General features: G+C 52.7%; 1 protein-coding gene across 3 annotated transcripts in view; it reads right to left on the bottom strand.

Annotated features, from left to right (window-relative positions):
• Positions 1-10,880, bottom strand: part of EPHA8 (EPH receptor A8) — a 124,428-nt gene extending 113,548 nt beyond the window's left edge. For all 3 annotated transcript variants that reach the window (XM_030537444.1, XM_030537445.1, XM_030537448.1), the window contains exon 1: positions 10,808-10,880. In XM_030537444.1, coding sequence (XP_030393304.1) covers positions 10,808-10,877 — 70 coding nt within the window. In that variant the 5' untranslated portion in view covers positions 10,878-10,880. The remainder of the gene's footprint in view (positions 1-10,807) is intronic.
• Positions 10,881-22,630: the final 11,750 nt, after the last annotated feature.

Here is a 22,630-nt window from a genome sequence, read left to right as displayed (position 1 = left end):
CTTGAGTTACTGATTGGCAGCATCTCTCCGTATGCACGCTCTGCCTTGTCAGGATTCGGAGAGGTCTGTCTCTGAACTGAACAGGTTTGCCTTAAATTCTTTTAACCAAACCTCTTGCTGGTTGATCCCAAGCAATACAGAGATGAGGCTTTTCCAAGGTGCCTAACTCCCATGGGATTTGGGCTCATCACTCCCTTGGGCTGCTTTGGAAATCTCAGCCTTAGTGCATCAGTGCTCTGGGTCTATGATCAGGTCAGCTCCCAACCAGCTCCCTTTATTCTCTCATTCCTCTCCTGCCTGATGGCAATACTGCTACATTTGTCACCTGGCACTGATGCTGCACTTTCCCCTGGATTTTGGAGCACTGTGTTGAATGGCCAAAGGTGTAAGAGTGATGAGTGATCTGGGATGCCTCCATTTTTGGATGTCCAAGCCTGAGACACCTAGGATCAGATCTTCAAACATATTCAAGGCACCTAACTCTCACTGGACACAGTAGGAATTAGGCGCCTAAATACCTTTGAGGATCTGGGTCCTGGCACCGGATTTTCAGAGGAGTCCCACAGGCTCCTACTGGCTTTGTTTGGACTTGCTGATGCCTGGTATCCACTTGGAGGCAATCAAACTCTGTGGCCACTTTGCAAAAGTGCGACATCCATGTTTTCAGAGCCACGTTGCTGGGCTGCGATTTACATTTCCTGGACATGTTCATACCCAGTCTTTCAGAAGTCATTGCTATAGCAGGCACAGGCCCTGCTTGAATTCTGTCTGATCCAGGTTCTTATGCCACGTGGTTCGGTGTTACTACTACACACAATCTGTATGTACATTATCAAGCGTGCACAGCAGTTTCTGTAATCTGTACAGTTGCCGTGTCAGGATCCTGGCAAAAGATGTGGCAGAAAGTGGCTCATCCTGCACGACCACAGCTGTTAAATGCGTTTCCGTGGTTCTGTTTTAGGGGTGATGCCTGCCTGGTCCTTCTGCCCAGATCCCCATGAGAAGGACAAGCTGGCATGTTTTCAGGTTGTCCCAATATGTCCCTACTATGGATGCATCCCACAGTAGAATTTCTTAGAGCTACTGCTCTTTGCACTTTGCATGTGCAGTACTTCACAAATTATTCACAATGCCCAGAGTTCTTGCCCAAGACCAATTTTCCCAACAGGTTGTTCCCGGTAACTTCCCATACTGCTCACAGCTATTAGCTTTGCATACACACAGATCTCTCAGCACTCCTTCTAACATTGCACCCAACCCACACATAGAAGCCCTGGCCCTTTTATACCTGCTATAATCCAGCAATTTTTCTCCTGCCTCTAGTCTACAGATGTGGAGGTTGCAAGCCAAATTCAGTACTGGTGCAAGAAATTCAACCTTCAATGATGTTAATGGTAATTTACTCAGAGAGGTGAATTTGGCCCTGTATGTTTCAGCTAAACCATTTAACTTAGGGAAACAAAAATCATGTTACACTTTTATGAACCGCTGAAACTGCATTTCAGCAGTCTTTGTTTCAGGAGCCCCAAATTTCTGTAGCAGCGTATCCCAGTGGTGCCCCAGGAGGAGGGGCGGCCGGGCAAATGGTGCTGTGACTGAGCTCACAGGGAATATGTTCCTATACGGCAAAGCACAGGAGAGTCCCCTGAGAACATAACTCCTGGTGGTCAGGCTCACGTGCTATGTGGATAAAAGAGAGGGGAGATTCTCCAGCCGAGGGAGACCTGGGTCCCTGTGGAATGGGGGAACATGAGTGACTGGAACTGTACACAGTATTCCAAAGGTGGTTTTACCAGTGACACGTGCAATGGTGTTAATACTTCTCTATCTCTACTGGAAATGCCTCGTCTGATATATCCTAGGAACATATTTGCCTTTTTCACAGACACTTCACACTGCTAGCTCATAGTAATCCTATGATCAGCCCACACACCTCAGTCTCTCTCCTCCTCTGTGGATTGTTCACTGAGAAATTTAGATTTTTTCAAATGTGTTTGTTAGTCATCATCATCCGAAGGACACGTCTTGTGGACATGATTCAGGCCGTTTGGGGTTTGCTCACTTTTTGCTTTGATTACACCTTTAACGCTGTGCTATGTGGTATTCATAGTCCGATTTGTCACCCTGTGGTGGTCACCCCATCGGGGCGTTTCTACCCATAGGTTGGAATTTTTAGAACTCGTTGAAATTTTTTCAATGGAAAGGATTTTTTCCTCTGAAAAATAAATTTGTAACTGGCAATTTTTGTAAAAAATGTCAACACAACAATTTTTAGGATTTTTTTGCAAAAATGTTCATGTTAATTTAAAAAGAAATTCTATTGAATGATTGAATTCATTATCAAAATGGTTATTCACGTTTTATTTATTGAAAACTGGGGTTTCGGTAACCAATAAATAGAACACTTTTGGTAACAAATTTAATTTGTCTTCAAGGTTGATTTAAATTTATATTTATTATTATATATGTTTATATTTATTAAAATAGTTATTCACATTTGTCATTTACCAAAAACTAGATTTTCAGTATACAGCAAATTGTAATAATTATTTCGATAAAACAAAAACTGTGAAAAAAAATCTCAAAAACTAGGTCCATTTTGAATTCTGCAAGATGAAAATATCTTCAAAAATTTTGTAAACATTTGTTTCAGTTTTGAACCAGCTCTAGAAAATACTATTAACAGGAGAAATTAAAGAGCTTTCAAGATGTGCTCAGACCCCATTCCAGCATGAACCCTTTGGCACCCCCATATAATCACACCAGTCTCTGCTTTCCACCGACATTCTCGTAAACAGCAAACAACAAAATAATCACTCATGCAAGCGTTCACAGAAAACAAAGAAAGGGGTTTGCAAATTTTGCCCAAGCCAATTCACGTTTTTTATTCAAATATTCACAAGTCCCTTCTGCACTGTTCATTCATCTCTAATGATCTACATGAAGAAAATCTTTGTTATTTTCCCTGTTCCTAAATGCTAAAACTGACCGTAGCATCCTCAAAGCATTCCAGCCGTAAAAGCCATTCCCTCTCTCTTTCAGATATTTACTAGGCGAATGATTGCTCCCTCATCACCGCTGGAAGCAGGACTGACAAAATAATGCACACTGAATAAATTATCGGATGAATTTTGCCTTGTTTTCTATTTGAGCACAGAGCCCATTAATGAGATTACAACGGGAAGATTAGGAGGGGAGAGAGGAGTCCGTGAAATGATCTCTCCATTAAGCTGTGGGCCGCACTATGCTCCCATTTAGGCACCACAATAAAGAGCCAAGTTTTCAGAAGAACACTGAACGCTAAGCTCTTTTGAAAATATGACCCCAGTTGTGCGAAGGAGCTGACCACTTACAAATCTGGGGCTGAACACTTTTGAAAATCTGCTCCTGCAAGCAAAACCCATTAGGTAATTCGGATAATCCCTCTGCTAGATGTCTAGGGGGTTTCCTCCTCTCTCTCTTTTACAAGTTAGATTTGTTCAATGAGAATTACCAGGATCACTCTCCCCTTCTTCTTTGAAGACTGGTACCTGTATTTGCTATTCTCTAACTCCTGGCATCTCACTACTTTTCTTAATTTTTCAGAAATCGTTATCTGTAGCATTTTGTCTTGTTCTCCTCCCCCCTTTCTCTTCTCCCCTATGACTGGAGGGGTGTGACTGGGCCACTTCGCCTCGAAAGGTCCCTTGAAATGTGTGTTAACTACTTATGCTGAACAATCTGTTCCACCTTGTATTTAACTGTGACACTCTGAGCACATTTCCCAGACCTGAAGAAGAGCTCAAAAGCTTGTCTCTCTCCCCACAAGAAGAAGTGGGTCCAATAAAAGATATTATCTCATCCAACTTGTCTCTCTAACATCCTAGGACCAACACGGCTCCAACAACACTGAGTATCAGTAACACAATAAACTTATCTGCTGCTTCTCTAAATACCCAGGCATGCATTTAATCCCGTACAGCTAATTTGTGCATGTTCAGATTATACAAATGCTTCCTCAACTAGGGTGTGATTACGCTAAGAGTTTTGAAGCAGACTGCAGATTTGAAGCACTCATTGATATCAATGGGGATTTCTGATTAAAACCAGATGATAATAGGGCCTATATTCTTTGTCAATACTTATTTTTACAGGCTCTTCCGCACTCACTAATTGAGCAAATTACTTTCCCCTCTTTTTCTGCCTGAAGATAGATTTTCAAACAAATTTGGTATCTCAGCTATTTTAGAGTGATCATTAATTTCTTCCTCTTCCTCTTTTATCAATGGATCTAGTGCTGTCCTGTCTCCATCATGTTTCCTTTTCCCCTTATATATTTGATAAATGCCCTCATTCCCCCATTGGCTGCATTAACTCATTCTGATCACTGGCTACCTGTATCTTTTCCCTACAAGCTTTAGTGGACTCTCAGCTTTCCTGTTTATTTGTCTTTTACACTATCCTGGTCACTCCTGGTTCCTTGCACAGGGAGGGTGTTATGGTTATGTCCAAAGCAACATAAATATGTAACATCACCGAATCCTGATACTGCATGGGAAGGTCTAAAAAAATCAGGGACTCTGTGAGCCCAGGTTGGCAACCCAGGATCCCTGGACAATCAAGCCACTTGGGCACAGAGTGGTCTGCACAGCCTAATGACCATTGTTCCTGCAGCACCATCCTCTGCCATTGGGCTCTGTTGGGGTGCAGTGATCTCCAAATTGAGCAGTTAGCACCTTGCTTATCCATCAGCAGAGTCTGCAATGGGTAAACATGCTCCAGGCTGCAATCGGAGCAGATGGAGGAGAAAGCTAGGCAGCTTAAATGGAGCTGCTTCCCTTGCACAGAGATGCCGAGAGGTTCCATTTAGGACCACCTATCAATCACTCCCTGTCGCAATGGGAAGCATGCATGGGATGTCCCACAAGAAATGTGATGAGTGACACAGACACACGTATGTGGCACACAATCAACTACACAAACAGACATATAATAATAATACCCTCCACAAAGTCACAGGGGATGCAGAGGTATTACAAACACATTCATGCCTATGGAGGTAGCACTTTAAACACCTCTGGTGGTTTGAAAGACTCCACTGCTCTGACAGATCTTTCCTAAGCTTGAGAGGAAGAATGCAGGGCTGCTGGTAGCTCTCAGGCCAGAGGAAACACTGGAAGTAGAAGGGGTTGAAAATCTGACAGAACAATTTTCCATATGAACATGCAAATTTGTCAAAATCAAAATATTTGGTAGGAACATGTCATTATTGAGGAAATGTTTGATAGAAAAAAGTCACGATTAATCTTGCAACTGTCATTTCATTTTGAAAAGGTTTTATCTTACTGAAGCTTAACGTTTCAAATGTTTCATTTCAGCTTTATTGTTTTGATTCACTTCATTTTGACAGTTTATTAATTATATTATATTATCCAAACAGAAGATTTTATTTTATTAAAACGTTATGGGTCTATGATGCTGAATCAATATTTTTCAGAATTTTTGCTCTGTGGGAAAATTTCGCTTTTAGTTCTGTTTTGGAACAAAAATTATTTTTCAAAATGTCAGAATTTCCTACAACACAACAGAAAAAGAATTTGCCTTCTCCAAATAGCTTGTTTGAAGTTCATCACCGAACAAGCAATATCAGCACTCCCTTCCCACAACCAAGGGTGGCTCCAGGCACCAGCGCACCAAGCGTGTGCCTGGGGCGGCAAGCCACTGGGGGCAGCGTGCCGGGCGCTGTGAGGGCAGCGGTCAGGCTGCCTTTGGCAGCTTGCCTGCGGGAGGTCCGTCGGTCCCACGGTTTCGGTGGCAATTTGGTGGCGGGTACGCCAAAGGCATGGGACCAGAGGACTTCCCGCAGGCGCACCACCAAATCCGCGTTACCGACGGACCTCCCGCAGGCACACCGCTGAATCCGCGTTACTGGTGGACCTCCCACAGGCGCGCCGCTGAAGGCTGCCTGACTGCCATGCTTGAGGCGGCAAAATACAGAGAGCCACCCCTGCGCCCAACACACATCCGAGAGCCCTAGTCCTGCAAAGATCTAGCTAGGGAAACTACTGACAGACATAAAGTTACACACGACTGTCAGTCTTTGCAAGATTGGGTCCTCATACCTAAGCAGAATTCTTGAGCGCATGGGGAAGGAACCTGCCGGTGGAGAATTGAGCTCTTGTTAAATCCCTTTGGAAAGAAAGAAGTTGTTAGGTTTTGGTGGAATGGAAGGAAGAACAGACAGGGGCAGCTTCTCCATCTTACACACACAAACACACCCAAGACTCTCTGCACGCACACACCCAATGCGACACATTAAACCAACTGATGCAGATGTGACTGAGAAGGACTCTCTGTCCTGCAGCTGCACTTTCCACTTTCTGGATTTACACCAGGTTCTAGTGCTCAGAATAAAATCAACTCGGACTCTGAACAATTCACCCCTCATGCAGTGCACACAGGGGCAGTGACGCCAGGGTGCCCACTGGTGCCCAGCGGGTTGGTCACTCAGGGATGGTTGGAAACCATGCCACTGCTGCGCCCCCTGCTGGGAAGTGGTTTCCATTCAATCCAGGGCTTACAGTTTGGCCCATTGGCTCTCAGCACCCCCACTATAGCAACTGTTCCAGCGCCCCTGCCTATGACTGAGAGGCAGGATGATGGGGTTGGGCGGGGGGCCTGAAAGGGGACACATGAGGGCTTTGAGCTGCAAAATGTGGGCAGTAAAAACCCAGCCGCAAAATTGTCCCTCTCTAGAACAATCCAACCCTAATAGACCTACCCCAGCCTAATAACCCCATTCCAGGGAAGTACCCCCGCCCAGTATAACCCTGCTGCAGGGAACTACCCCTGCCCAGGATAACCCCACTCCGGGGAACTACCCCCACCCAGGGAACTACTCCCATGCCAGGAAAATACCCCCGCCCAATATGACCCTGCTCCAGGGAAGTACGCCTACCCAGTATAAATCTGCTCCAGGGATCTACCACGCCCAATATAACCCTGCTCAGGGGAACTACCCCTATTCCAGGAAACTAACCCCTGCCCAGTATAACCCCACCCCAGGGAACTGACCCCGCCCAGTATAACCCTGCCCCAAGGAACTACTCCTGCCCAGTATAACCCACCCCACACCAAGCATAATGCTGGCTCCACACACATGCCTGCCCTGTGTATCATGAGTGCCACACACACGTCAATGCCTGCCATAACCATGGGGGGCAGGACATAGCACTGTCAGGCACAGACATGGCCCCATGAACCCACCACTGCCCAGTGCCCTTCCAGCTCCACAGACACATCCCTGCTCTTTGTAGCTCTGGCACCATGGATACACTGCTTCCCTGTGTGCAGGCAGCACAGCTGTCACATCCCTGCCCTCAACTACCCTGGCACCAGGAACAGATTCTCACTCAGTATAACCAGAGCTGAATTTAACTGTGCCACCACGGTTGTACCCCAGCCTCATATAACCACAGCGCCATGGGTACCCATCATACACTGGGCATCACAGGCTCATCTATGGCCAGGCATCCAAGACACATCAAGGCACGTTGTATCCCCTGCATCCCAGACCGTCATATCCCTGGCATCATGGGCACATACGTGCTCAATATAATCTGAAAAGACTGACATAGCTCTGTCCATTGTAGTTCCAGAACCGCAGTCACATTCCAGCCCAGTGTAACCCTGACATTACGCCAGCCCCTGGCACTCCATTTATTGCCTGCTATGATTCTGGCAACACAGCCATTGCTGCCAGCTCTTACCCAGGCACCACTGACACATCTCTGCCCCAGCATAAATCTAGTAACATGGACATTTCCCTGACCCACGTCACCCTGGCATCAATCACACTCAGCTACCAAGCATATCGCAGCACCAATTGGTGCCCAGTGTATCCCCAGCACCGCTAACAAGACACTGATCAGCAGAACCCTGGAACGACAGACACTGATATTGCCATGGTCCCACAGACAGCTCTGCCCGGTATTTTCCCAACACCACTGACAATGTACTGTCCAGTCTGACCCTGCCAACACAGACCTAACCCTGCCTGGCATTCCTCTGCACCACTCCCATATCGCTGACCACTGACATCACAGACACCGCGCTGCCCAGCAGCATATCTCCCCAACCCGTGAGCCGTGCATAGCCCAGTCCCCACAGTCCAGCATTCTCCAGCGTGAGCCCCACAGCCACAAATCAGAGCTCTCCCACCATTTCAAAGCTGCAAACAAGCGGTGGGGTTTGGGGCGAGGGTCTGGGGTCTGAGGACAAGGGAAGATGTCAGGTCGGTCCCTGCTGGATCAGAACCCAGTCACTGGTCCCAGAGAAGTTAGCAGAGTGAGCGAGAAGCCTGCCAATGGCCTCGACTCCTGGTACCTCTGTATCTGACCAAAGGGTCGGGGGTTGCCTCTGTCTGAGCAGCCGGGCAGCCAGCAGCGCTGCGAGATCTGCGGTGTGGGAAGAAGGGCACATGGGGCCAGGGGATGAACGTGGGCAAAGGGATGAGTGAGGCTGGGCTGCGGGAGAGTTCACTTGGCCATGAGACAGTTAGTCTGGCAGGGACGCAGGAAGCCCTCCCAGCTGGGGAACCCAGCCCAGCACACAGCTGTCTCCACTGGAGCTTCTTCAAACACCTGCCAGCCGGGAGCCATTTGTGTGGTGCTGGGCTCAGCAGTGACTCTGCTAAGAGCTGAGCTGCCCCGTGGGCACAGCAGGGTGAGGGCCCCTGCGCACAGGCCACCCCTGGGGCAACGAGGGGTCAGCTGAAGCCCGGTAAGGGTATGGTGACACTGCAGCCCTGGGAGAGACTCTCGCTAGCAGGGCGCAAGCTAGCACATGGAAAAGGGCCTTGTGGACAGTGCGGCTCCAGCTGCAGCTTGGGCTCTCACACACATCCGACCCCCTAGGCATGAGAGCCTGGGAGGGTGAGGCTCAGGGGGAGGGCAGCCCAGCCCCAGGTTGAGCCACAAGGCCAGGGTGACAGGACCCTGTTGATACAGGGCTTGCACATTGTTATCTGAGCAAGACAGTGACTGACCCCCCCAGGGTGAGCTGGTGACAACGTCCATGACTGCTGGGGGGCCCAGACCCACAGCGGTGTTGGCGAGGGCGATATGCGGGGAAGAACTCCAGCAGCAGCCGTGTACCTCCCCTGCACCACAGCCGGACTCCAGCACATCCAGCGCTGCCTCCTCTCCAGAGGCCCTTTCCCATGGGGCAGGCTGCATGGGTCCGTGCCCCGAGAGACCTAATCTCCTCCCTCCATGCTAAACTGGGTTCCAGCCAGCACAGTCTAGAGGCAGCTGAATTTCCAGCCCCTGCCTCACTCTCCTCCCTGTGCGGTTACTGAAATCAGCAAACGGGAACGTTCCCAGAAGCACAAGGAGAGCAGCTTCTCTGGCTTCCACTGCCTGGTAGCTGAGATGCTCTGTCCGGAGCAGGGTTAGCTGAGGTGCTCAGCACTAGGCAGTGCAGCCGCAGGGCTGCCCGGACTCGCTGGCTGCTGAGAGGGCAGGGACAGCACAGCCAGTAGCTCTGTGTAACAGGAGCTGGCAGGGGCTCTGGGGGCAGGGAGCTCCAAAGTGTGTCGGTGACGGTGGGGGGCAAAGGGTCACACACCCAGCAAACAATGTAACTAGAAATGGAGCCGGGGGGAGGGCACAGGGCACTATCTGACCCAGGCTGCAGCTCCCAGGTTATGAGTGATCCACCCTCCTCTGTGCACTTTTTCCCAGCCCACTTTAAAGCACCACCTTCGAGGAACAGGAGAAAGGTAGCACTGGGCTCCACTGCTGGGACTCCTCTACCGCAAGGAGAAACTGGCCCAGCCGCAGGGAGAAGTAAGAAATCAGCTGGGCCGCAGGGGGGCCAGGGACAGAGGTGTGACGGGCTGAGGGGTGGAAAGATGGGCATGGGGATGAGGGAATCGGGCAGCAAGGCTAGACGAGTTCTGGACCAAAGGGAATGGGGAGAAACACTGCTCCCAGGGTGCAGATGGCGCCAGGTGAGGCTGGCAGATGGGGCAGCAGGGACTGGGGAGAAAGGCTGGGGAAGACGGGGCAGTGAGGCTGTCAGGGAAAGGCAGCCCAGACCCTGCGGTCAGTGCTGTGGGGGCGATAGCAGCTGGAGAGTCAGAGATGGTGCAAGGATGCCAGGGCTGCAGGGGACAGAGGCAGCAGGAAAGGCACCGCCAGTGTGTTGGTAGCAAGGTGGGCAGCGAGAACTCTCTGACAATACTGAAAAGCATCTGCCTGCACAGGTCTGGTGAGGGACGTCTGGCGCCCTGGAAAGAGGCAGCAGGAATGCTACTGCCAGCGCCCAGGGGGGGCGGGCAGCCAGCGCCCAGGGGGGCCGGGCAGGGCTGGACGGGGGACTTGCGCTGGAGGGCACCTGGAGGCTCCCAGCTGGCCACGCTAGAAGTTTCTGTCACTCCCTCTGTCCGCGTACCCCCGGAGGTGCCGGTCTGCACGGCCCGCACCATCCCTGAGCGCCCCAGCCCCACTGTCCGGCCGCTCCCGTCTGGGCTGTATGTAGCGCGGCAGCGGAGAACGCCGCGATTCCGGCTGCTCGGCCCGGCCCGGCTGCCCGCACAGGGCCCGGCCCGGGCCGCAGGCCCTTGGCATGTGCCACCAAGTCCTCTTGCCCTGCGCTGAAGTTGCGCCGCCCTGCGCGGCGGGAGCGCAGAACTCGGGCAGTCGGGCGCCCGGCGCTGCCCGGACAGGGGCGCCCGGCGGAGCGCGCGGTCCCAGCCCGGCCCCTGCCTCTGCCCCTGCCCCGCCGCAGACCCGCCCGCCCCGCGCCGGGCCACCCGGGCTCCTACCTTCGCTGGTGGCGGCCGCGGCACAGGCGGCGATGGCGAGGAGCAGGGAGAGCGGGGGCGGCCGGGCCATGGTCCGCAGCGCGGCGGGGGTAGGGTGGGGACGGGGCAGGCCGCCCGGCCGGGCTCCTGCGGGCGCTGGCGTCGGGGCTTCGGCAGAGCCCAGCCCAGCCCAGCCCAGCCGGCTGCACTTTCCACACTCTTGCTCGCGTCCACCCAGGCAAGCTGCATGGGGGGCGGGAGCAAACTTCCCGTCACAGCCTAGAAGCCAATTGGCTTTCTGGGTTTCAGAGAGCCCCCCCCCCGGCCCCCATAAGGTGCATCCATCCACGCTCCGCGCTCCCTTTCCCCCAGGCTCGTGCTGCCTAAACAGAGCTCGGCTCCGGCGCGGGGCAGGCTGCAGGCACACCCCGTGTTATAGCCACCGCCGCCTGGGCAGAGCCGCGAAGGTCGCTGCGCTGCTCCCTGTCCCGGGTGGACACGGAGCAGGGCAAGGGCTGGCTGGGAGCGAGAGGCAGTGGGTGGACGCTGGGCAGAAGAAGCCAAGCTCTCGAGGCGATCCCTCCTGCGGCGAGCCCGGGCTGGGGTGCAGGGAGCGGGGCGCCCTCTGGGAGAGGCTGGAAAGTTCTTGCAAAGCTTCTCCTGAGGCCCAGGGCCAGCGTTTCTTCTGCAGCTGATGGGGAGGGAGTGGCCCTCCGGGCTAAATCCCACACGGCTCCGGGGGTGGTCCAGAGCACACCTGCAGGGTGGACTCTATGGGGGAGTTTTTTCCGTAAAACATCCTTAGACTGTGCAGAGTGCAGCTGCCATGTTCTCTGAGCCCAGCACCCTGCTGCGCTGGAGATGCACACTCTAGGTGGGCCCTCACTCTTCTGCATCTGCTGTTCTCTTGGGCCTTATCTAGTCTAGGAACAACGTGTGAACTGACAGGATATAATGAAGTGCAATTTAAAAAGGTGTCAGCCCAACTACCCTGTGTCGAAAGGTGGTAGGCCCCATCTCTACTAGGCGGGAACACACTGTAAGCAGCGCTGAATCAGCATGTATTAGCTAGGACCTTTTTCCTGGCCTAGGCAAGATTCCAGATTCCAAACTAAAGGCCATTCTGCCAGAAGGGACAGGGCAGCACTTTGTGTATGGAGCGGCCTTGCAACTGCTGCTGGAGCCACTGTCGCGGCAGCATGCTGGGCCACTAATGCGGGTGCTGTGGTGTTTGTATGGTGCAGCTATCAGTTGGTGCTGGCAGAATGCAGACCCTGGCAGATACAATGGTCAGCTCTGAAAACCCAGCATTCGCCAACAGCTACCACAGTTGTTTCCTAGGCTAAGCATGGGCCTTGGTCCTGCTTTGGGTAGTGGTGGGGGACTAGATGACCTCCTGAGGTCCCTTCCAACCCTGAGATTCTGTGATTCCGATCTGTGTGAGTAGTAACCATTGGCAAATCCTGACTTCTGAATGCATTGTTGTTGTGACTTAGTATTTAATGTGCTCAGCATTGTCAGCCAGACACAAACAGCAGACGGGCCGTCCCCAATTGCTTACTCCAGACAAGACAGCTGCAGACAGCCGGACACAGCCAGATGAAGATGGGGTGCTAGGATGCCCAGAGAAGGGAATGGCTGAGGTCTTTAGTCCAATGATTAATGTCCCATTTTAAGCCAATTTCAGCACATAGCGTCAGCTGCGGTGCCACTCCTAGGACCCATCTTGGTCATTGCCCCAGTCCCGGTGGGTAGCGTGGAACGTGAGTGTTTTGGAGGGATCTGAGGAGTCACCGTTTCTCATGAAGGAGGGGCTGCTTTTCAATTCTTCCCTCTGCAGTTCGTACTTATGTAGTGTGGGACCAGTCCACCCTGGAGTTACCCCATGGCCATCAGGGCACTGCACCAAGGACAATGAGACCGTCCGCCAGCTCAGGCTCACTCACTGACATACAAAATCTTTCTCTTCCTCTTGAATGTCGGGGGCAGGGCAGATCCCTCCTGCCTCAGCTGGGAGTCCCCTCTTGACCTGGGTTAGGTATTGGGACTGGGAGGACTGCTGTCATCTGGGTCTCAGGGAATAGAGACCTGTCTGGCCCACTCCTCCAACCCATGATGTTTTTCTTGCTGGCCAAGACATTTCCTTTCAGAGGGCCCTGGTGACGTTTATAGTCCATCCGCAGCAAGTGAGTGGGAGTGCTCCAGCCCCACAAGGTGCTGTGTGTGGGGGCTGACAGGACCTGGTTCCCTGCTGCTGGATGCAACACCACCATTGGCTTCCTGAGGGCCTCATCCCTTTGAACACCTCATGGGGGAGGTGCCCTTGCTGCAGAGAATGCTAAGCCTTTCCCCTCCCAGCGTGGTTTCAGCAATTCCCTATTCAGGGAAATGACTCCGGAATCTGTCTAGGCAATTCCCCTGCCCTCAGTGTTGGAATGGCCTTGTGGTACAAGCCTCCACCAGCTGGTTCACGGCCTGTCCCCCTGGAAAGCTGGCTGTCTGGAGACATGCTCTGGAGCAATCCTGTCATCGGAGCTTCATGGGATCACCCTGCAGTTTAACTCAGGGTTAGGGCTATAGCCATGGTCAGGTTTAGGGGCAGGGCCCCATTTGTGCTCAGGGGCAGAGAGAATTAAAAATAAGGACAGTGTCACGGTTAGTCCCAGGGTTAGGATCAGGATTGGGGCTGTAGCTGGATGGGTTAGAGTTCAGATCACACGAGAGGGGAATTTGAAGCTGTCTCGCTGTGATGAGACTCAGGGTGCTTTCCCCTAGTGATGCCGGCCTAGGTGGGGTCAGGTGATGAGTGTCCTCAACCCCCATGGTCACTTTTCTTACTGGAATCACCTGTTCCCCAGGCACTGGGTAGCGCTGAGCTTAGTTTTCAGCATGTACAGCACAAGGAAAGGAAGAGCTCAGCCATCCCCAACAATGCAAGGTGGCACTGACCATTAGATGCTAGATTACTCCTGGGGGAATTCTGCACCAAAAAATTAAAGATTCTGTGCCAAAACAATTCAAAATTCTGCATTTTTTATTTGTCAAAATAATAGAATATAAACATGCCAGTTTCAATTATGTTGGTCGATTATTTCAAAATACCTGTCAGCAAGTATGTCTGTAACAATACAGACAAAACAAATTCAGAATTTTTATCTGACAGATTCCTTGCTAGGCATATTAATACAGAACTCTGAGTAATTCATTTAAAGTACACTGCAGATCCGTATTTCTGCACGCCTCAGAAGCTGTGCAAAGGCTTGGGGGAGCCGGGGTAACAGAGGCATGTTGGGAGAGGAAAGGACTGGGAGCAATCCTGAATGGTGGTTGGGTGTGGGTGAGAGAAGTATAGAATAGTTTATTTGGGGGGCGGGGTTGTAAGGGACTTGGAGAGCCCCCCCCATGCAGAACCTGGCTGACCCTGAGCCTCTCCCATTCAGTCAGGCATATTGGTCCCTGTCCCCATGTGGTCCTCAATCTCCCACCTCCCATCCCCATGTAGCCCTGGAGTCTCCCTAGTCCCCATCCCCATGTGGTCCTGGAGCCCCTCCTCCCATTCAGCCCCAGGTTTAGTGCTGGCACCCCACTAGCTCCTGAACCAGTGCCCCAGTCTGTCCCCCCACTAGTCCTTCTGAACCCATCTGTGACACCCCTCCCAGCAGCCCCATGTGCCCCACTCTGGCTCCACCAGCAGGCTGCTGTAATGCGCACAGCTGGCTGCTAGCTGTTACTGTCGGTCAGCCAGCTGTTCTGGTGCCACAGCAGCCTCTGGTAGGCGAAAGGTGGAACTGCAGCACTTCTTGGGCAGAATGTATTTTCTGCGGGGGAAAAAAATGCTGCACCAGACATGAATTCTATACATGTGCAGTGGTGCAGAATTCCCACATGAGTACTGAATGCTCCTTTGTCATCATCCTCAGCATCTGGGAACAGGAGATCCCAGAGGTACTTACACTGGATGGAGCATCGCTGACCCTGGCTCCTGCCAACCCTCCCTTTGATAGAACTAGAAAAGAGAGGTGCCTGCCCATGGCAGACTGTGGCACTGGCAGTCCTGCAGAAGAGAGGCATCTGCATATCACTACCCCAGTACACCCACCATTGACAGTAGTGGGGGGATGAGCCACCCCCAGCAGGCCACTGGCTCACTGTGCCATTGGACAAGTCACATCCATGCTCGCACTATCTGGGCTCCTCATGGGTCTGTGCCGGATGCTCACAATAACTTCCACATCCCTGTACAAACAAGTAGAGGTGCCCATGCTGGATGGTCTCTTAGTGGTGAATCTTGTGGGTAACCTGTTTTCTAATACTGCAGAATCAAAATGGTGTCTCCATGGCACCGTGCCCAGATGCATTGGGCAATCCCTCCTTCACCTGGTCGCTCAGGTGAAGATTTTCAAAGTGTAGATGTGATTTCAGAGGCACTGGATTAGGTTAGGTCTCCGGGTAGGGAAGGTTGGAAGAAATGGTAATGAGTCCCTGAGTCACGGGTGTAGGCACAGGAAAGCTGAGAACCCTGGGGTCAGAGGGGGATGAAGGGACAGGAAAGCCAGGAGCCCCAGGGTCAGAGCGGGAGTGAAGGGGCAGGAGAGCCGGGAGCCCCAGGTTCGGGGGAGGTGAAGGGGCAGGAGAGCCAGGAGTCCCAGGGTCAGAGGGAGGTGAGGGGGCAGGAGAGCCGGGAGCCCCAGGGTCAGGGGAGGGGTGTAGGAGCAGGAGAGCCCAGAGCCTCAGGGTCGGGGGGGTGAAGGGGCAGGAGAGCTGGGAGCCCCAGGATCAGAGGGGGGTGAAGGGGCAGGAGAGCTGGGAGCCCCAGGGTTGGAGGGGGGTGAAGAGGCAGGAGAGCTGGGAGCCCCAGGGTCGGGGTGGGGGCGAATGGGCAGGAGAGCCGGGAGCCCCAGAGTCAGAGGGGGGCAAACAGGCAGGAGAGCCGGGAGCCCGAGAGTCAGAAGGGGGCGAACGGGCAGGAGAGCTGGGAGCCCCAGGGTCAGAGGGGGGTGAAGGGGCAGTAGAACCAGGAACCCCAGGGTTGCAGGGGATGAACGGGCAGGAGAGCTGGGAGCCCCAGGGTCGGGGAGGTGAAGGGGAAGGAGAGCTGGGAGCCCCAGAGTCAGCGGGGGGTGATGGGGCAGGAGAGCCTGGAGAGAGGTCTGCTGGGCTCAGCTCTGTCCCATTGGGAGGGATTAAGTGGCTCTGACAGTGCCCTTTGGATACCCCTGTTCCTGCCCCCAGTGGCTGCTTCCTGTGGGCTCCCAGCTCCCGTAGGCCAGCACAGTGTGTTGGAACTCTGCAGACCCTGCCTGGACCCAGTAAAACTCCTCTTCCCCCACTCAGCCGCCAGCTCCTCCAAGAGCCAGGAGCTAAGCCCTGCGTCCTGTGCTTGGGCAGGGGAGGTGCGGTGGGTGCTGCCTTCACCCCAGCTGCCCCTCCCCCCAGCAGCGAGCTCTCGCTGTCACTGTCACACGTCCTCCGACTGTGGCTTTCTCCATTTCACATGCCTTCTGCCACTCCCTCGGGGTGTCTTTGCCGTCCGCATCGTCCCCTGGACGTGGTTCTGCACCTGGCTGTCACGGAGACAGGGAGGATATTTCTAGATGCAGGAGAGAAAGGAAGACATTTGATACTAATAATTCCCCTGGGGGCCCCCTCCCTTCAGGATGGTTAACACTTAGCACCGTAGCAGCTCAGACTGGGCCTGCCACACTGCTGCTCTGAGCCAGGAGTGGGCAGGGGGGGCCCTCAGCCATGACATCGGCCAAGCTTTCCACCAAGGGTCCAGCAGTCACATCTATTGATTTAAAACAAACAAAAAAAAATAGTAAAATAAAAAAAATACAAATTAATGTTTGTAAACCCGGGGGGAAAGAATTTTCAGCACAGTACAGAAATTGAAAGCATTCCTTTCTTTAGAAGGGTGTGACGAAGTGGGAATGTTCTTGATGTGTTCTTTGAATGCTGAGTGGGGAGTATTGACCTGGGAAGGCTGCAGGGGAGTTTTGCTGGGACTGCCGGCATTGGGGATGGGAGACTTGCCTTGAGGGAGGATACCTGAGCACATAACTTGAGAACCCAGGAAGGGGTTGGAGGCCAGGTGACACTTTTGCCCTGAAATTGGACAAAGGCTGGAGGAGGAGCCGGGGGGAGGCTGAGTGAGACAGAGTTTCAGTTTTGGAGCTGTCTGGGAAAATGGAGGGGAGCCCAGATTGGGCTCTGGCCTCCCAACAGGGCTCTGGCCTCCCTGCCCCCAGCCAAGATGGACCTAACTGAGAGTTTCTTTTGTCTGTACCTGCAAGACCTGTCTTGGACTGTGTTCCTGTCGTCTAAATAAACCTTCTGTTTTACTGGCTGGCTGAGAGTCACGGTGAATCGCAGGAAGTCGGGGGTGCAAGACTTTGTCTCCCCCACACTCCGTGATGACAACCCTCCCCCAACCTTTATCCAGTTTCCTGGCAGAGGTGTCACCTGACCTCCAACCCCTTTCCTGGGTTCTAATGTTATGTGCTCAGGTATCCTCCCTCAGGGAAATTCTCCCATCCTCAATGCCGGCAGTCCCAGCAAAACTCCCCTGCAACCTTCCCAGGTCAATACTCCCCACTTAGTGTTCAAAGAACACATCAAGAACATTCCCCCTTTGTCACAAAGAGCCCTTGGGGGCAACCTCCCACCCTTCCAATGCATCCGGGTCAGTAGGGTCAGGCCAGGGACAAACTGCCGGGGTACAGCTGCATCTCCTGGCTCCATGCAGCCTCCCACTCTGCTCTCTCACTCCCTGAGCCTGGGTTGCCCGTTGGTAGCCAGGGGCCAGCTTTCTGCTGGACAATGCAAGTGGAAGCTGGTAATTGAGTCATTAAGTGAACAGCACCACCTCCAGGAGCACTCACTCAGCTGCTCAATGCCTAGGCAAAGCCTGGGTCCTCCATCCCTCACCTGTTTCCTGGCTGCAGCACCGTGGGCATTCCAGCCAGACTCGGTTCTCTGTCAGGGGGATTTATGACTGAATGGCAGCCCTGAGCTTTAGGAGGGATGGGTGCAGCGCACTGTGGGGGGTTAAAGTGATGCAGGCACAGAGCTAGAGACCACAGGTGTGAGAGGCGAATGTCTTTGCAGGGCGCTGGAGCAGACTGAGAACCTGAGACATGCCCTCGGGTTCGAAAAAGCACCAGGGCTGCACATCTGTCGGGGTATCTCCTGCCAAGTGCCCTGCCGGAGCCCCTTCGGGTCTTTGTGCACAAGGAGGAGTTTGAGAAGCAGCCGGAGCACGTGTTCTCCAGGACCAGACTCCAGGCAGCCAGCACTGCTCTTACCTGGTCACTGGGAAACAGTGCGACTGCCCCTCCCTGGACACAAGACATGGCTCCAGCTTGCTTCTGAGCTTCCAGCTGGGAGGAGGGAGGATAGGATGAGAGGAGGGAGGCTGTGAGAGTGAGCTGCCCTCAAAGGCTTGCTGCAGTCAAAGATTCTGAAAACTCAGCCCCTGGCACCTCTCCACGCTGCCGTGGGCCTCCTTCACAGGGTGAGAGCAGCAGAGATATCAGCCTGTGGAGCTGGAGCACAGAGAGGCCCTCCAGGCTCCCTCTCTCTTTTCCGTTCTCATGCATACACCAGGGACTGTTTTAAAACCGAGATTTTATTAGCTTATTATCGCAAACCAAGCCTCCAGCTTGCACACACCCATTCCATGGCTGCGAGTCCCTCTGGACGGGAGTACATCAAACTCTGCTGCTGCCACCGGAGTTGTCCCCTTTGGCCTGCTGAACAGCTCCAGCCCCTAAAGGGACAGGGTGCAGGTCCATACATCCCCAGCAGCCCCTTACTCAAAAATAAGATCATCCTGACATTGCTTTTAACACACCATAACATTCAGTTCATCTAGTCGACTCACCAGCAGCCGTCCGTGAGTTGCACCCACTCGTAACTGGTGCTCTCAGGTGAATCTTTGGGTCTGTCTCTGTCACGAGTTTGGAAGCCAATGGTGGACATGTCTCTATCTCCCTTCAGTTTATTCCACATTATAGGATGTTTCTGTGGCGACTGTAGTTCCACTGCCTGGAAGAACAGAGTGTTAGCAGTTTTAATTCCCAAAGCTATTCATGTCTTATGAAATAACAATCCCCATCGCTCAGTAGGACAGCCATGGAATTCCAAGTCACTGCCGGGTGGTACACCAGTTACAAAAATACCCATAATAACAAACTATCCAGAACTGTAAAGCCCTCCATTTACAGCAGCAGCCACACCATAAGTCAGTATCACTTTGTTTACCTAAATTCCATCAGTCTTGGCTCGAATGCTGAAGAACCTACCAGCAGAGCTGAACCTGGCCAAAGAAGTCACAGGGAAGTAAAAGATTGCGGAGAACTCTAAGACCTCCTTTTCTATCTTCTCTTCTGTTCCAGAGATGGGACTATCCCCTTTCCTTTCCTGTGCTACATGGATTTTATTGTCCCAATAGGATCTTAATTTTCCTGCTCCCTCTCTCAGAAAGATTCCTCGGTTGCCTGGTTAGGGGGCAGCACCAGGCCCCTTTTGACCATGGTGATATTGACCACAAACCCTGATTTCTGAGAACTTTTTGATGCCAGTTAATAAGCTTTCATCTACTGTTTCCATTTCACAGTGTAATCTGTATTGTCCCAGCTGTGGATTCAGAGTTTATAGGGAAACCAAACACAATGTCAATGGGAAGACTTGGGGACCTTTCACAGAGTAAGCAGAAGGGTGGGAATCATCTCTGCCCCCAGGTTATGCTGGCCTCTGTCACACTCAATTCACCTCCGTCACCTGTCTGGAGCAGGCCTGTGAAAGGAAGCCGCCCCCCCAGCCCCGCAATGGCTGGTGTTGAAAGGAAACCTGAGGAGCGTATTCACTGAGGCAAAGGCAATAAACCCCCAAGTGCTGCTATGGGGCTTTCCATGCCAGGATGCCTGAGGGAGATGAGCTAATGAGCCCCACCCTACCATCCAGACCCATTCAGCAACCAGCCTAAAGAGCCTCCTTCCTCTTCATCCTTTCCTTCTTTGAGCCTGTTCCTCCCAGGATCTCCTAGTCACACCACTGCCTAGTCCCTGCTGGAGCTATGAGGAGGAAGTCATCACTGTGCCATGCTGAGCCCTTGCAGGGCAAGCAATGTGCCTCTCCAGCTCTAGGATGGCCAGGAGCTAGCTGGGGCCCTAGTACAGGTCAGAGCATCCCTAGAGTTACTTCCCTTGCACACAGACTGCAATGACCTCAGTGGGCCACCAACTCTGCTGGCGATAACTGGAGTTCAGGGATACTCCTGCCTCCCCAGGTGCCTCTGCCATGAAGGTTCCTGCAAGGGCCTGTGTATTTCTGGTTATGCCAATGCTGTGTCTGCCAGGGAGGCACAGCTGCCAGGGGTATTCCCAGGGGGGCCTTACAGCTATCGCAGGGGTATATTCCCCAGCTCCAAGCAGTCCAGGTGGCTGCTTCACGCCCTTGAACAAGGCTCCACCTGTGAGTCCCAGAACATGCAGTTGCCGAGTGCTCTCAGCTCCTCACCAAGGCAAGAAGGCCTTTCAATTACCCTGAGTAGGTAGCGTGCTCCTTTCATTAACACCCCCCCAGAAAGGGGCCTGCCCCCTTCCCTATGCCCCTTGGTGCACTGTCATTAAGGGGCGTTGAAAGTGGTGGCCTCTCTCCGGAGCACCAGGGGCCCTTGGCAGGCGCAAGCAATCAGCACACGATTTATTCAGGTCAGGACTGCCAAGGCCTGGTGCTCTCTTCTCCCTTGTCATTACCAGAAATGCTGTGTATTAATATTATTTATATTAAAAAAAATCTTATCATAATTTTGCCTGGTTAACGGAGATGATTTGGAATTGGAGTTCAGACAAACGTAAGCCAGGAGTGCTGGCTGAAGAAGGGGGTGAGTTTAAGAAAGGCCTTATGGTAATATCCCTCATTCCCTTATCAGTGAGGATATTAAACGTATTGAAATGCTAAACAGCTCTTTAATGGCTGGCTCTGATTTTCATTAAATGGGCGGAGGATGAGCAAGTGAGAATGGGATACTGTAGTGTTCTCTCTGGAAGAAATTCTGATTGCTGGATATTAAAGGCATTAATGTCCTTTGCTCCACGCACGCCCGGCTGGTGCTTGCTGCCTGGCTTATTTTCTCTCTGGCTAAAATGGAACTTTCAAAGGTGGCTGCAATAGCAGAGATGCCATGAGTAGAGACTAGGGCACCCAGCAGTGGGCCCTGACAGAGGCTGCTGCTGGTGCATAGAGACCAGGTGTCTCCATGCCCTCAGCCCCTCCCTACACTGTTAGACACTGCACAGCTTCCTGCTCAGAGCCCACTCTTCACTTGCCCTTCCATTGCTGCTCCAGCAGATTTCCGAGTGCAGACTGGGCCATGGACTCTTCCAGCGTGAATCAGAGCAGGGGCTGATGCTGCTCCAGTGCAAGAGGGCTGCAATGGTCCAGGGGAGGATCTCCCGGGGGAAGCACAGTAGGGTTGAAAGGGTGTTCTGTTGGCAGGTGGGGGAGTAGCTCTCATGTGCTGTGCTTCGGGAATTCTTGACTCTGATACAGCCGTCAGGCAGCTGGGATGGGGCTGCTTGAAAATACATGGGCGCCCCATGCAACCACTTCAGCAACTGAGAATTCAAGCAGAAAAGACGAAGCACCGCTGCATCCCTAGCCCCAGTGGCACCTTCTGTGTTGTGCTGCTCAGGAGGGCAGCTACGACACAGAATCTGCCCCAGGATTCCTTAGATAACAACGCAAATATTTGATCCAACCCTTCCAGGCCTCCTGTCTCCATCACAGAGAAACACAGCAGGACACAGCCCAATTTGCATCCTTTGCCAGTCAGCTCCAAGGAAATCAGAGTCCGGGAGGCACCCACCACCTGGCAGTAACTGACCCAGCCCTTCCACACAACCAAGTGCAGCTCCAGTCATGGCCCCTGTGATTTACCAGCCACTGATGCAGTCAGCTGTAACCCAGTAGCATGATTCTGTTACTACATTGTATTGTCAATTGCTTGGCCCCAATTTATACTCAGATTAATTTTGTATATTTACAACGTAATAGATGCCTAATCTTTTATAACACATTCTGAGCATTCTGTTTTAGCAAAGGCATTAGCAACAGAATTTTTACCCAAGCTTAAGAGTTAATTTGTCTGTGATGGCAATTGAACTTTTGTTAAATTTGTCCTCACTTAAAGTCATCCTGGTTAATGTTGTTACATTGCTGATCAGTTAGAGAACATGCTCGTTTAAAGTTGTGCAATGCTCCCCTATAACATTGTTTGGCAGCTGCCTGCTTTGTCCACTGCTTGCAGGGAGAGCAACCAGTTGGAGCTAGCTGCTGGCAGCTTGGAACCAGGGTGGACTGGCAGGATAGGTGCCAACACCAAAAAAACTGGTGAGTGCTTAGCACCCACCAGCAGCGCCCCGCCCCCCCCGCCCTAGCTTATCTCTGCCTCCTCTGCAAGTGTGCCACCGAATTCTGCTTCTCCCTCCTCCCTCTCAGCTCTTGCGCCATGAAACAGCTGATTCGTGGGGGAGGGAGGGAGGGAGGAATGCAGTGCGCTGGGGGAAGAGGTGGGGCAAAGATTTGGGGAAGGGATCCAATGGGGCAGGGAGGGGGTGGAGTTAGGGTGGGGACTTTGGGGATGGGGCTGGAATGGGGTGGAGTCAGGGCAGGACCAGGGGTGGGGAAAGGGGCAGGGGGGCACGGGCACCCACCGGCTCCGGAGAAAGTTGGTGCCTATGACCGGCAGCCCCTCATCAGCTCCCCATTCCCCTAAGTTCCCTGTGCAATAGCCCCACAGCAGGCTATCAATTGCCGGCAGTTCAGCTGTCTCTCCCCACA

The sequence above is a fragment of the Gopherus evgoodei genome, chromosome 18 (genome assembly GCF_007399415.2).
Source record: "Gopherus evgoodei ecotype Sinaloan lineage chromosome 18, rGopEvg1_v1.p, whole genome shotgun sequence".
NCBI classification, from domain to species: Eukaryota; Metazoa; Chordata; order Testudines; family Testudinidae; genus Gopherus; species Gopherus evgoodei.
Note: the sequence above shows the minus strand (reverse complement) of the source record. Positions and strands in the feature narration are given on the sequence as shown.